Genomic DNA, 16259 nt, shown 5'->3' with positions numbered 1-16259 from the left:
AAGCACGAGGTTAAGTTTTTTCCCCCCTTCCCTTCTTTATATCTGATCAGTCAGGACAGTAGAGATGCCAGGCAGGATAGTTGAATGCTTCTCTTGCGGGATGCGGCCAGGCACGGAGACCACTGGTGTCCTTGACGACTACGACGGTGAGAAGTGACTCCAGCTGCAGCTTTTACATATCCGCGTTAAGGAGTTGGAGCGGGAACTGGATGCACTCTAATTCATTCAGAAGGCTGAAGGGATGATAAATAGAGCCTAAATAGGATAAATAGAGAGGTACTTATACCCAAGGTGCACGACACAGGAATCTGGTTGACTGTCAGGAAGAGGAAAGGGGGTAAGGAGCCAGTGCAGAGTACCCCTGTGGCCATCCCCCTCAACAACTTTGGATACTTCTGGGGTGGTTTGACCTAACAGGAAAGTGACAGTGATCAGGTCTCTTACTGAGTCTGGCTTTGTGACTCAGTGGTGAAGGGGGGAAAAGGGCATGTTGTGGTGATAGAGGACTCGTTAGTTAGGGGAAAGGACAGGAGGTTCGGTGGGTGAGAATGAGATTCCTGGATGGCTTGTTGCCTCCCGGGTGCTAGGGTCCGGGACACCTCGATCGAGTCCTCAGCATTCTTAAGTGGGAGGGTGAAGAGGCAGAGGTCGTGGTCTATGTAGGTACCAGTGACGTGGGTAGGAAAAGTGACAAGGATCTGCGTAGGGAGTTGGGTGCTAGGTTAAGGGGCAGGATCTCCAGGGTTGTGATCTCAGGATTGCTACATGCTAGTGAGGCCAGAAAGAGGGAGATTATACATTTTAACATGTGGTTAAGGAGTTGGTGTAGGAGGGATTTTTGGATCATTGAGCTCTCTTCCAGGGAAAGTGAGACCTGTACAGAGGGGCGGTTTGCACCTTAACAGGAGGGGGACTAATATCCTTGTGGGTATGTTTGTTAATGCTGCCCGGTGGGGTTTAAACTAGAGTTGCAGGGGGATGGGAACCAGAGTGCTAGAACACTTAGTGTGCGGTCTTGCCAACATCTGTCTCTACAATGTCTCCACTAAGTCAGGAATCAAAAGACTGAGCATGGTACGACTAGTGTCCTGAGCTGTATATATTTCCATGCAAGGTGTATCGCAGATGAGCGCAGGGCATAGATCAACACCTGAAATTATGATATTGTAGCCATTAGTGAGACTTGGCTGCAGGAGCAGCAGGGCTGGCAGTTCAATATTCTGGGTATCTGTTGTTTTAGACGTGACCGAGCGGGGGGATTAAAGGAGGAGGGTTAAGTAGTCAGGGAAAATATCACAGCAGTGCTCTGTCAGGACAGACTGGAGAACTCGACTAATGCGGCGTTATGGTTGGAACTGAGAAATAAGAAAGGTATGACCACGTTAATGGGCTATATTATGGACCATCCAAGTCCTAGGAATTTCCTGGTTTCTGTTTCAAGCTTATTTTAAGCAGCAGAATAAAACTGGCTACCCTCAAATCCTCTGGTACCTCTCCTGTCACTAAAGAAGTTTTAAAGAAGGTGAACTGCCTCTCTCACTTTCCACCTCTGATGTTTACGCCACCCTGAGCAGGGTGAATGTACGGAAGGCAGCTGGTCAGGATGGAATACCTGGCCGTGTGCTCAGAGTCTGTGCAGGGCAGTTGGCCAGGGTCTTCACAGACATTTTCAATCTGTCCCTGGCCCAGGCAGTTGTCCCCACAAGTTTCAAGATCACCACCATCATGCCAGTGCTGAAGCATTCCACTGCCAGGGACCTGAATGACTTCCGCCCAGTTGCACTCACCCCCATCATTGCAAAGTGCTTTGAGAGACTGGTTCTATCACATCTGAAATCCTGTCTGCCCACTACCCTGGGCCCCCATCAATTTGCCTAACGCACTAACAGGTCAACAGAGGATGCCATCTCCATAGCACTTCACTCTGCCCTGACCCACCTGGACAGCCCCAACTCTTAGGTCAGAATGCTGTTCATTGACTTTAGTTCGGCATTCAATACTGTGAGCTCCTCCAAGCTGATCGCCAGACTTCGCCAGCTTGGTATCAGCTCATCCCTCTGCAATTGGACCTTGGACTTCCTGCCTAACAGATCCCAATCAATTAAGTTAAACAACCTCTCCTCCTCCACTCTCACCCTGAACACCGGCTTGCCTCAAGGCTGTGTGCTGATCCCTCTTCTGTACTCCCTTTTCACCTATGACTGCGTTCCTGTACATGGTTCTAACTCCATAATCAAGTTAGCAGCTGACACCACGGTTGTTGGCCTGGTCAGAGGGGATGACAAGACGGCCTAAAGGGACGAGGTCCAGCACCTGGCCACATGGTGTGCCGACAACAACCTGGCCATTAACACCCAGAAGACCAAGGAGATCATTATGGACTTCAGGCATGCTAGGAGCCACACTCACGTCCCCATCTACATCAATGGAACTGTAGTGGAGCATGTATCAAGCTTCAAATTCCTTGGTGTCCTCATTTCCGAGGATCTCATGCGCCTTTATTTCCTGCGGAGCATCAAGAAAGCTTACCTCTGTCCCAGGGTACTGACGGACTTTTACCGCTGTACCATTGAGAGCATACTCACCAACTGCATCTCAGTGTGGTATGGCAATTGTCCCGTATTGGACCGCAAAGCACTCCAGCGTGTGGTGAAAACTGCCCAGGGGATTATCAGCACCCAATTGCCACCATTGAGAACATCTACCATAAGCGCTGCCTGGGCAGGGCGAAAAGCATTATCGAGGATGCATCTCACCTTAACCATGGACTTTTTAGTCTCCTCCCAGCCGGTAGGCACTACAGGAGCCTCTGCTCCCGCACCAGCAGGCACAGGAAGAGCTTCTTCCCTGAGGCTGTGACCCTGCTGAACCTCACATCACAGCGCTAAGCAGTATTGCACCCATATTGTACTGTCTCAGTACTTTTATATTTGTGTGCTGTAGCACTTACTTTTTATTCGCAGTGTTACGTACCCCGTAACTGGGTTGCCAAACCAGCAGAAATGGATCACTCAGTTGGAGTCTGGATTACTAGAACTAAGAAAGTTTTATTAAAGAAACAAGCAACACAGTACTCTAATCAAAAGGATAATGAATGCAACAGTTCAGCAATGATAAACACACATGTGCACAGAATTTAGATAACAAGATTAATCAAGCTCTATCGTTGTCTAGGGGTAAGTGACCAGTTTCATAGTGACACAAAGTCCAGTTCGATTTAGTTCAGTTCGCAGTAATCGTTGCCATGGCGATGGACAGTGGGGGGGAGGGGAGGAGAGAGAGCAAAACGAATGAATATTCAACACAACTTCCACACACAGACCTTCGCAGTCAGCTGTCGGGCGAGTCCTTTGTGATGTCATCTGAGGTCACCGACCGTGACCCCTCTGTTTCCAGATACGATCGTTTCCCTGCACTGAACCTAGCACCCAGGCAAGGGTGGACACACACCAGGTTCCCGCCGATCGTGCCTTTCCACCCTGTGCGTCTAAGGCTTGATCCCACGATCAGCCGTCCAAAAGCTTCCCACCGACTTCTGAGAGGCGCACCGCTTCCAGGGTCTCGTTACCTTGGGTGTCGTGTGTGTCTTGCCTTAGCGAACCTTTCCCTTTTTATCCCCCTGCTGGGGTATCGCCTGTTCATCACTTCAAACAGTTCAGGGTTCAAAGGGGGAGCCGCTCTGGACAGCTCTCTCTCCCGTCCCTTCATTACACATCTCCAAATGCTGCTCCATTATCTTCCTTATCTCTCTCTCTCCCGAAGACAGGTGGCAGACCAACTTCTGATCACACAGGACAGCTAACATCTATGTGTATTCTTGTCACAGCAGTTATTTTGTAAATAACACTATTCTTTGCATTTCTGGTTAGATACTAACTGCATTTCATTGGCTTTGTCTCTGTACTCCGCATGATGACAATAAAGTTGAATCTAATCTAATCTAAACTAATCTAAATATCTCTGCTAGATATTTCTGCACTTGCTCCTATAGGGTCCAAAGGAACACCTTGGCAGGCTCTGGGGATTTATCCACCCTGATTTGTCTCAGGGTAGCAAACACCTCCTTCTCTGGAATCTGTACAGGGTCCATGAAGTTGATGCTGCTTTTCCTCACTTCTGTAAACTCTGTCTCTGTCTCCATCTCCCAAGAAAACAGAGATGCAAATAATTCATTTAAGATCTCCCCCGCCTCTTTTGCCACCACACATGGATTACCATTTCAGTCTCCCCCATCTGTTTTGGCTCCACACATGGATTACAATTCTTGGCTTCGAGAGGTCCAATTTTACCCCTTGCCGTCCTTTTGATTCTCCTTCACCTTCTCTGCTAGGGCAACTTCATGCCTTCTTTTAGCCCTCCTGATTTCTTTCTTAAGTGTTCTCTTGCATTTCTTGTGCTCCATGAGGACCTCATTTGTTCCTACCTGTCCATACCTGCTATGAACCTTCTTTTTTCTTTTAACCAGAGCCTCAATATCTCTTGAAAACCAAGGTTCCCCACACTTGTTATCTTTACCTTTTATTCTGATGGGCACATACAAGCTTTGAACTCTCAAATTTCTTTTTTGAAGCCCTCCCACTTTCCAAGTACACCTTTGCCAGAAAACAGCCTGTCCGAATCCACACTTGTCAGATTATTTCTTATGCCATCAAAAATGGCCTTTCTCCAATTTAGAATCTCAACCTGCGGGCCAGACCTATCATTTTGCATATTTACTTTGAAACTAATGGCTTTGTGGTTACTGGATACAAAGTGTTCCCCTACAGAAACTTCTGTCACCTGCCCTGTCTCATTCCCTAATAGCAGATCCAGTATTGCACTCTATAGGCCAGTGATTCTGACATCAATTGTGGGGAAGTTATTGGCAGGTATTCTAAGGGAACAGATATATGAGTATTTGAATAGACATGGACTGAATAACGATAGTCAGTGTGGCTTTATGCGTAGTAGGTTATGTCTAACCAGTCTTCGAGTTTTTCGAGGAAGCTACCAGGAAAGCGGATGAAGGCAAGGCAGTGGACATTGCCTACATGGACTTTAGTAAGCCATTTGACAGGGTCCTGCATGGGAGGCTGGTCAGGAAGGTTTTGTCGCTCGGCATTTAGGGTAAGGTAGTAAACTGGATTAGACACTGGATTTATGGAAGAAGCCAGAGAGTGGTAGTAAAAGGTTGCCTCTCTGACTGGAAGCCTGTGACTAGTTGTGTGCCTCAGGGATCAGTATTGGGGCCTTTGTTGTTTGCCATCTATATCAATGACCTGGGTGACAACGTGGTAAACTAGATCAGCAAATCTGCAGGACAGCAAGCTTAGGAGTGTAGTAGACAGCGAGGAAGGCTATCATGGCTTGCAGAGGGATCTGCACCAGCTGGAAAAATAGGCTGAAAAGTGGCAGATGGAAATTAATGCAGACAAGTGCGAGGTTGTGTACTTTGGCAGAATCAACTAGAGTAGGTCTTACACAATGAATACTAGGGCACTGAGGAGGGTGGTAGAACAAAGGGATCTGGAAATACAGGTTCCTGATTTGTTGAAAATGGTATCACAGGTAGATAGGGTTGTAAAGAAAGCTTTTGGCACATTGGCCTTCTAAATCAATATATTGAGTACAGAAGTTGGGCTGTTATGTTGAAGATGTATGGTGAGGTCTATTTTGGAGTATTGTGTGCAGTTTTGATCAGCAGGAAAGATGTAAACAAGGTTGAAAGAGTGCAGAGAAAATTTACAAGGATGCTGCTGGATCTGAAGGACCTGAGTTACAAGGAGAGATTGAACTGGTTAGGACTTTATTCTTTAGAATGTAGAAGGTTGGGGGGGAGACTTGATAGAGGTATACAAAATTATGAGGGGCTATAGACAGGGTAAATTAAAGCAAGCTTTTCCCACTGAGGTTGGGTGGGACTACAACCAGAGGTCATGGGTTAAGGGTGAAAGGTGAAAAGCTTAAGGGGAACATGAGGGGACACTTCTTCCCTCCGGGCCATGAGAGTATGGAATTAGCTGCCTGCACCAGTGGTGCATGTGAGCTCAATTTCAACGTTTAAGAGAAGTTTGGATAGGTACATGGAAGGCCATGGTTCCTGTGCAGGTTGATGGGAGTAGACAGTTTAAATGGTTTCAGCATGGACTAGATGGGTTGAAGGGCCTGTTTCTGTCTGTAATCCTCTATGACTGTATTCCAAGAGTGGTTGAGAAAATGTGCCTGTTTATTGGAGTTCGGCACAATGGCAGGTGACCTTTTCGAAGGATAGGTGAGTGATTTCCAATTGCAGAGTAATCTAGGGCTGTTTTAGAAATAGTTTGTTTAAGACAAAATGAGAGTTTACCTTCTCAAAAGCATGATAAAGCTAGAAATCTCTACCCCCAAGGAGGGGTGAGACTGAGTTGCTGAATGTTTGAGGCCAGAACGGACAGATTTTTGGCTAGCGGTGGAATGAGGGTTTTGCCGTAGGCCTAATTTAATTTATCCTTATTGCACATTGCCATCATTATCCATCACAGCTAACACTGAGCCAATGCAGATGACTAAGCCTTTGCTCTTCGTATCTGCAGCCCTGTCATCCAAGTCAATTATCGTGCAGTTCAGTTTCCACCATGCTGTACTGAACACCAAAACAAAGTCAGGCAGCATCGCTGACAACAGCACATTCCTTCCCAATGAGTTTAATGTATTCTGTGCATGTTTTGAACGGAAAGGGATTGGAATATCATCACCCATCCCGGCAGTCTCTAATCCACCTGAACTCACAGTCACTGTTGCGGACATAAGATCGGTTCTCTGGAGAGTGGACCTATAGAAAGCAATCGGCCTGACTGATATCCTTGGTTGTGTTCGTGGATCCTGTGGGGGTGGGTATTGGTATTTGCAGATATTTTTTACCCCGGCCTGCTTCAATCTGAGATACCCACCTGATAAAGAAGACCACTATTTTCCTGCTACCTAAGAAAAACAAGGTGATATGTCTTATTAACTTACTGCCCAATGACTTTGACATCCACTATCATAAAGTGCTTTGGGACAGACTGGTCTTAGCATGTATTAGTTTTAGACTCCCAGGCAACCTTGGCTCATTATAATTTGCCTATTGTCTAAACAAGTCTACAGCAGATGTCATCTCTCTGATCCTGTGCTCCTCTCTACAGCATCTGGACAGTAAAGTCTTTTGTCTTAGACTATAGTTCATTGACTGCAACTCTGCCTTCGATACTATAATTCCTAGCATCTTCAAACCCCCTAGAGCTGGGCCTGAACATATCCTTGACTTCCTGACCACAGATTGCTATAGGCAGTAACACCTCTGCCATGATTATTCTCAACACTGGTGCCTCACAAGGCTGCATCTTCAACCCTTTGTTTCTACTCTCTATACACTCACAACTGTGGGTGTTCACTCAGTGGAAGAACAAGCTGGACGAGGACAATTGATCTGAAATCATACCCATTTTTGCTCCGTGCTGTTGTTAATGTGATTTGGAGAAATGCTATTTCGTTTCACTATATTCATGTATGGTTGAATGATAATTAAACTTGAACTTGTATGGCTGGGTTCTGCTCTAACTCCTCAAGTTTGCAGATGACACCTCCATAGTGGGCTGTATCTCATATAATGATGAGTCAGAGTACAGGAAAGACCTAGAGCACTCAGTGATGTGGTGTCTTCACAACAACCTTTCCCTCAAGATCAGCAAAACAAAATAATTAGCCATCGGTCTCAGGAAGGGAGTGGGGCACTACGTATGCTGTGGTGCTGAGGTTGAGAGTTTCAAGTTCCATGGAAGCATTGATCGTGTGGATAATCAGAGGCTTTTTCCCAGGGCTGAAGTGGCTTGCATGAGAGGGCACAGTTTTAAGGTGCTTGGAAATAGGTACAGAGGAGATGTCGGGGTAAGTTTTTTACGCAGAGAGTGGTGAGTGCATGGAATGGGCTGCCGGCGACCATGGTGGAGGCGGATACGATAGGGTCTTTTAAGAGACTCCTGGACAGATACATAGAGCTCAGAAAAATAGAGGGCTATGGGTAACCCTAGGTAAGGACATTTTTGGCACAGCTTTGTGGGCCAAAGGGCCTGTATTGTGCTGTAGGTTATCTATGTTTCTATCCTGATCCAACACGTTGGTGGCACAGCCAAGAAAGCTCACCAATGCCTCTACTTTCTCAGGAGGCCAAAGAAATTTGGCAAGTCCTCTTTGACCCTCGCCAATTTTTATTCATGCACTAGAGGCAATACAATGTGCTATGGGAGCTGCTCTCCTGTGACCACAAGGAACTGCAGAGTCATGGACACCTGTCTCCATGGACTCACTCTACACTTTTCTACCTCGGTAAACTAGTCAGCATAATCGAAGAACAAAGAAGAGAATCTGTAGATGCTGGAAATCCAAGCAACACATCCAAGACCCTTCGGCAAGACTGAAGAGCCTTGGCCTGAAGCGTCGACTGTACTCTTTTCCATGGACGCTGTCTAGTCTGCTGAGTTCCTTCAGCATTTAGTGTGGGTAGCATAATCAAAGATCCCACTGACCCCGGACATTATCTTCTCTCCCCTCTCCCCTCTCCCTGATCAGGCAGAAGATGCGAAAGCTTGAATGCATATACCATAAGACACAAGGACACATTCTATCTCAGTGTTATAGGACTACTAAACTGTTCCCTAGTACGATAAGATGAATTCTTGACCTCACAATCTACCTCGTTATGACTTGCACCTATTGTCTGCTAGCGCTGCTCTCCTCTCAGTAAAACTTTATTCTACACTCTTGCCTTGCACTATCTCAAAGCACTGTTATAAATAATGGATCTGATTGGGTGGGTTTTCACTGCACCTTTGAACATGTTTCAATATTATACTAGTTTACTAAGAACAAAATAATTAGGATTAAAAATCGTCTGACTGGAGTGTTAACTCTAGATGCGTTCTCCATAAAATCTGCCCGAGCTATTGAGTAAACCAGTATTTCCTGCTTTTATTAATATAATAATTTCTCGCTAATATATTTATTTTCTATTTTTAACAAATGTAATTGCCCCAGCTATTATGTATCGCTATTCAAATAGAAGATTATTCACTGCCCGTACGTCATTACGCAAGAGCTTAGCCACGTGCTCAGGCGCAATGCAAAGAAACTTAGCGAGACCCGAGACAACTGATCCGCTTTGTTATTGGATGGTTTAACTGCCACTCTAAAGCGGCGTGAGAATATCCCTTTCCCATTCGTTGGGAGGTTTTCGTGCCGCCTCCATTCCTTGCTCTGTGCGTGTCGTTTCATTCTATGATTGTCCGTTGCTCAGCCAAAGGCTCCGCCCACATGTCGAGCATGAACTTCGCAATAAACGTAATTAAAAATAAACGCGAGTCCATCCTTTTGGAAGTGCATGAGTATAGTAATTCGACCTGTCTCGTCTGTGTGGGAAGCAACATATTGTATTATAAAAGGAAAGTGGCAGAAGAAGTTTATTCAGAACTTACAATTGCTTTTGGTGAGGGAAATGAGACAAAATTGCAGTGTTCCTGCTTTCTTGAACAAGTTATGGACCTTGGTGGAAGATTCGGGGACGGATGATTTAATCTGCTGGAGTCGGGTAAGTAAAAATCTTGATGTTATAGATTGTGTACAAACCTTCTAAAACAGATAGACTTTTTAATCAACAGCTTATAATATCTGATTTTATTCATTGTTAGATAATGCACGGAAAGCGACGTGTTTTGAAGATAAAACATTTTTTAATGTAAACATGTTAATGGTGTCGGAATGACACTAAATACCAGTGAATTATATATTGGCGGATAAGATTTTAGACTGTTAATTGTTCTTATGTAATTTTGGCCCTAGATTTTTTTCCCCTTCACGTTTGTATTGCTCAACATTTACATTTATATATTGGAAAAAGTATACCGTTCCTCTAAAGCAGAAAATAACGGCAGGAAAATTTCTTCCTGGCAGTAGGAGGATGCAATAAGAAAAAAAATGTTCAGTTTTTGAAGCAAATTCAATTTTATTCTTTACGAAGATGTTTTTTTCGGAATATTTATTACCCGAAATTGCATCAGAATTTTATTATTCCTATCTTCGATTGAGATCACGAATCAACATTGCAAGTAGTACGAACAGCATGAATTCGTTTTTCTCTATATTGTTATCAAGGGTGCACATCCGTTGCACAGTGCAGGTCTTTGGGTAGCTCCCAAACCTGTGTCGCACTTAAAATAAAACATTGTAAACTAATTCTTGTCGTGTGGCGTAGAAGAAATATAACTACGGTGAACATTGCGGAGTTTAGAAATACTTCGTTAAATTAGTCAGTTTTATTTATTTATTCTCGAATTGTTTGTCTTCCTCTGTCTACAACGAAGGTGTCACTTCCAAAAAAAACAAACGGACCGTCTGGGGTGAAGGTCCCTTTTTCCACGTGGGCGCTGCCTCCTGTCACGCCCCCTATTTCTGATTGGCTGCTGCGTTGCTGCTGCTGTGTGCTGATTAGACGGCAGGTATTTTTAGAACCCTACGTGCTCCCCGTGTGGGGGCGCTGATTGGTTGTCGTGCGATGGCTCAGGCATCCTGCAGAGCACGTGTGTGGCGGGGCAGCGCCCCTCCTTTCGCAAGGGAGGTGATGGAGTTTGTGACTTGTATTTCAAAACTATATCTGAAAAGAACAACTCATTGCAAAACATTTTCTACATTCCCAATGTCATTTGGTTCGTGCATTCAATAGTATTAACACTTTTATTTAGGCCGAAACACCAGAAGCGACTCGTGGGCCCCTGAGGTGATACACCCTCTCAGTGTTTGAGGGATTTCCCCACCCGGTTGAGCCGCTTCATCTATTGGAGTGCAAGGACCCGAGTTTCATACAGCCTTTGCGTTGGCTGCATTAATCTACAGTGCATCTCAGCGCTTACTCTTGTAGCCTGCAGAATACCAGTCGGCAGTATTCCCTTACCGACATCTCGTTGCGCTGCAAGGTCTACAAGTTTCAAGTATTTGCTTTATGTATCCTTGGACGTCGTTATAATTGCAATTGAATGATTTAACTGGGCGTCATTACTTCGGTGGATCTGAGACTGGATAAAAGACAGGTGTTTGGAAGGTCCAGGCCGAGACCCTTGGTTAGTCCTGACAAAGGGTCTCGGCCTGAAACGTCGACTGTATCTCTTCCTAGAGATGCTGCCTGGCCTGCTGCGTTCACCAGCAACTTTGATGTGTGTTGCTTGAATTTCCAGCATCTGCAGAATTCCTGTTGTCTGTGTTTGGAAGGTGAAAGGTTTGCAGGTGATGGAAATCAGAATTCATCATATAAACAAAGTTGCAAAGAAAGCACGACAGCGCTTCTTCGGCATTGAATCAAAAACTTGGCATGCTTCTATAGATGTGGTGGGAAGTGTTCTCCATTATGGCCTGGTATGGGAACACCAATACCCACAGAATCCTACAGTGGGTAGGTAGTAGGTTTGGCCCAGTACATCACGGGTAACCCCTCCCCCCCCAACTGTTACGCATATCTACATGAAATGTTGCCATAGAAAAGCTGCATCCATCATCAAAGATCCTCACCACCCAGGCCATGCTCTTTTCTCGCTGCTGCCATCAGGTAGAAGATACAAGTGCCTCAGGACTTGCACTACAAGGTTCAAGAACAGTTATTAACCCCCCAACCATCAGTCTCTTGGGATAACTACACTCATGCTCAGACATCCCACCCTGCAAAAACTCATTTCAGGGAGGTAGCACCACCATCCCTGCAACCCCATATCTCCCCTTCCCCCCAGTCGACCTCCAAGGGTGTATGTATATAGAACATTTGATTATATGACATCATGAAGTTTTTTTAAATTTATTACAACTTTAAGCAAGTCTGCAGGGAGTTTGGCCTCATCATGTAGGACATTAATAGAGTAGCTCCTCAGCAGCTAGCCAGCTAGCTTAAATAACGTTAGCTATGCTAATGAACAAATGACAGCTGTTAAACTCACTTCAACATGTCTTTTACAGTCATTTAACCCACCATGGACAATAGGAAAGTCACTGTTGCAAACAGTGCAGCGAGCAAAACTGTCATTATTTTTGACCCCTATTAGGCAGGGGTATACTTTAGTGAAGTCTGGGGTGAAGTATGTTTTTTTGGAATATTCTGCCATGGCGCTGCAGGACACTAATATATATATCTCACTCAAAAAAAAATCGATTTCTGGGATATTGTATAATTTGCAGGCATCGGGGAGCCGCTATCAAATTGCGGGAGACTCCTGGAACTTCCAGGAGAGGTGGGATGTCTGCATTTCTGTGACCTCCTCCCTTACTATCATTCAGGGCCCCAAACAGTCCTTACAGACGAGGACTGTTTATGAACCCAGCAGAGTCATTTAATATATCCAATGATCCTGGTGCTCCTTCCCCCTTGCCCTACCTTTTATTCAGCTTCTGCCTTCTTCCATTCCATTCCTGATGAAGGGTCTTGGCCCAAAGCCTCAACTGTTCATTTCCTCCATTGATGTTGCCCGGCCTTCTGAGCTCCTCCAGCATTTTTGTGTTGAACCATTTCCCCAATCTTTCCTCACAGCCTTACATCTTCGCTCTCTACAAGCATTTAGAACATTCAAAGTGGATAACGAATTTGCTTCCTCCATCCTTTTGGGCAGTGTTCCTCATGGTATAAAACATTTTCCCCTCACAAATCTTCTGTTTTGTTCCACAGTTATCTTAATTCTGTGTCTTCTGGTTATTGATAACCCAGCCAGTGGAAAGAATTTCTTCAGAACCTTTCATGAATCTAAACAACTCTTATAAAATATCCTCTTAACCTCTGCATGGAGAACATCCCCAAATGTGTTGATTTTTCAACCACGTTACATAGAAATATAGAAAATAGGTGCAGGAGTAGGCCATTTGGCCCTTTGAGCCTGCACCGCCATTCAGTATGATCATGGCTGATCATCCAACTCAGAACCCTGTACCAGCCTTCCCTCCATACCCCCTGATCCCTTTAGCCTCAAGGGCCATATCTAACTCCCTCTTAAATATAGCCAATGAACTGGCCTCAATTGTCTCCTGTGGCAGAGAATTCCACAGATTCACCACTCTCTGTGTGAAGAAGTTTTTCCTAATCTCAGTCCTAAAAGGCTTCCCCTTTATCCTCAAACTATGACCCCTCATTCTGGACTTCCCCAACATCGGGAACAATCTTCCTGCGTCTAGCCTGTGCAATCCCTTTAGGATTTTATACGTTTCAATAAGGTCCCCCCTTAATCTTCTAAATTCCAACGAGTATAAGCCTAGTCGATCCAGACTTTCATCATATGAAAGTCCTGCCATCCCAGGAATCAATCTGGTGAACCTTCTTTGTACTCCGTTTGTGGCAAGAATGTCTTTCCTCAGATTAGGGGACCAAAACTGCACACAATACTCCAGGTGTGGTCTCACCAAGGCCTTGTACAACTATTTGTTACCGTTATAACAAACTTCCTCTGCTCTTTGTCAAGAACAGACCTGCTTCCTGGTACACAGAACTGAATACATATTTTAATAAGACCCTTGTCAGTCTTTTATGAAAGTTCAGCACAAATTCTAGTTTTGAGCAACAAAGCCAAAGGAAGGCAAAGATCTCATTTACTTTTTTCTTTAAAAAAAAGGAATGGCTTTTTCCAGCTTGTTCTGTTATTACTAAGATACAGCCCTAGATATCACTCCCCTCTGGATCACTTTTAAATTATTTCATTGAGTGCACATTGCCTTTCTTCCACCTCCTACCGCTTCTCTGCCCACATAAACAGCTAAATACCTACCATTTCACCAATCTATGCTGTACAGAAGTCTGTCACCAATCCCAGGTGCCACTCCATTGCACTTCACAAGTTACATCCAAATGTGACCATTGTCTCCTAATACCATGGATTTAATTTTGATAAATGGGTGATATGATACATTACATACCAACCTTTGAAAGTCCTAATGTACACCATTCATACAATGTTCTCAATACCCAGTTTCTTTCCTGCATTGTACTGTTAAAGTCTAAACTGATTAGTGTGCAACTCCATTCTTTCCCTAATGACCAAAATACTCCCATCCATTAATCCACTACAATCATGATTACAGATCTGTTTAAAAAACACCAAATCACCTTCAAACTTCAACCTCCTCATTTAATTTTTACAAAGCAAGGTATCATATAACTCGTAAGCTATTTTTAAGAGTTAGTTACCTTCTCTTCATATTTTAACAATATCCACCATTCAAAATTTGACATTCACTAAGAACTTTCTCCTTCCTTGCTCAAGTCATCATGAAAACCAATGGTATTTGCTTTAACTGAAAGAGATTCCTTCAATATTGGAACCCTCTGGAGAAATGATCTTTAAATTTCTAAGACCTGCTGTTTTCTATATGTTGCTTTTGGCTTCATGTTTTTGACAAGCAGAGGGCCTTGTGTACAACAAGTTTTGGTATCCCCCCATACATCAAACAATCTAACCCACCTTTCCTGGCATGGGGTAATTTCAACCAAACTTCAATACTAAACTCATATTAACAGACCAGTTGCAATTTGCAATCCCCTAAGGTGAGTTATCCTAGGTTTTTTGTGAACTTTCTTCTCACTCATAGAAAATACCAATTGCAGAATCTTAAAATATGTCAGCAGAGAAGGCAATTTAGCCGACAACAGCTGTTAAAAGAACTAAACAAGCGGAAAACATTAATCCTGTTAAACTCACCTCAACATGTCTTTTACAGTTATTTAACTCACCATGGGCAATAGAAAAGTCACTGTTGCAAACAGTGCAGCGAGCAACACTGTCATTATTTTTGACCCCTATTAGGCAGGGGTACACTTTAGTGTAGTCTTGGGAGAAGTATGTTTTATGTTTTTTTTGGAATACTCTGCCATGGCGCTGTAAGACACTAAACTGAACTGATGGAGAATGAGAGAGAGAGAGAGAGGTTGACTGTAAAGCCCGCCCACAGAGAAAACTGATAGGTCTACTTAGCACAAAGAGAGAGCAGTCAGGATTGATTCTCTATCTCTATGTCTATCTCTCTCATTGTATATAATTCGCGGGCGTCGGGGAGCCACTATCAATATACGGGAGACTCCCAGAGCTTCCTGGAGACATGGAATGTCTGTATTCTATTTCTGGTGTTCCCACAACCGATGGTCTTGCTTTAAAGGCTCTTTATCTTACTATTTTATGCTCATTTATTGTTATTTATTTATATCTGCATTTGCAGTTTGCTTACATTTTACAGTTACTATTGCTGAGCGTGCCCAGAGAAAAAGAATCCCAGGGTTGTATGTGGTGATGTGTATTCGCTCTAATAATAGATTTTACTTTGAACTTTTTTTTGAAATTAATAACAAAATAATGGAAATCTTCAGCTGGGCCAGAATTATCAATGCAGAGAAAACAGTAATGTTTCAGGTTAATGACTTTGGAGTTCTTATGAAGGTCAACCACCCAGTGATATTAACTGACCTGAATATTTCGAGGATGAGAAATTTCCATCTTAGCAGGATATTATTTAAGGTTTCACAGTTACACTTAAGGAAACTAACTTCTTAAAGTTACGAATTTTATTTCATAAGTTGAATTTAAATTCTTCAGCTGGCCAAATTTTAAAAAATGGGTGTGATAAGGAGATTTGATAAATAAACTTGTGTATATCTGTATAGTGCCTACGAGGAGTAAGGGGAAGTTCATGGCACCACGGTAGTGTAATGGTTAGCGTGATGCGTTCCAGAGTTTGGAATTCCGGCGCTGTCTGTCCTTCCTGCGGAATGTGTGGGTTTTCCCTGGGTGTTCCATTTTCCTCCCACAGTCCAAAGACATATCGGGTAGGTTAACTGGTCATTGTAAATTGTCCCGTGATTGGATTAGGGTTAGTTGGGTATTGCTGGGCGGCCTGGCTCATAGGGCCAGGAGTGCTTATTCCCTGCTGCATAAATTAATTAAAATGCAAAAGTGAGTTTGAGTGGGAGCAGAGAAGAGGCACAATGAGAGAAACGAGACAGCTAATAGGTGGAGGTGGGTATGGGAAGCTAAAGGCCGAGAAAAGGGTGAAGCTTCAATTGCTGTGCAGCCCGGTGATAAGAAAAACTGCACCCTCACTGTTAGTGATTTGACTGGGAAATTTCAGTTTGGGGGTGGATGGTCCAATCTCAAACATTCCATACTCCTCCTTTCAAATGGTTTCTGGTTTAAATTTGTGTAGTTGTTACTATTGTTTCCAGTAGTATTATATTGTAATGTGTTGATTTATTAAACTAC

At 43.9% G+C, this 16259-nt stretch overlaps 1 protein-coding gene across 2 annotated transcripts in view; it reads left to right on the top strand.

The window, feature by feature from the left end:
* The first annotated feature begins 9295 nt into the window (after window positions 1-9295).
* The window catches only part of LOC134353051 (heat shock factor protein 2-like), a 47598-nt gene continuing 40634 nt past the window's right edge, over window positions 9296-16259 (top strand). For both annotated transcript variants that reach the window (XM_063060891.1, XM_063060890.1), the window contains exon 1: window positions 9296-9580. In XM_063060891.1, coding sequence (XP_062916961.1) covers window positions 9374-9580 — 207 coding nt within the window. In that variant the 5' untranslated portion in view covers window positions 9296-9373. The remainder of the gene's footprint in view (window positions 9581-16259) is intronic.

The sequence above is a fragment of the Mobula hypostoma genome, chromosome 10 (genome assembly GCF_963921235.1).
Source record: "Mobula hypostoma chromosome 10, sMobHyp1.1, whole genome shotgun sequence".
In the NCBI taxonomy this organism is placed as follows: domain Eukaryota; kingdom Metazoa; phylum Chordata; class Chondrichthyes; order Myliobatiformes; family Myliobatidae; genus Mobula; species Mobula hypostoma.
Note: the sequence above shows the minus strand (reverse complement) of the source record. Positions and strands in the feature narration are given on the sequence as shown.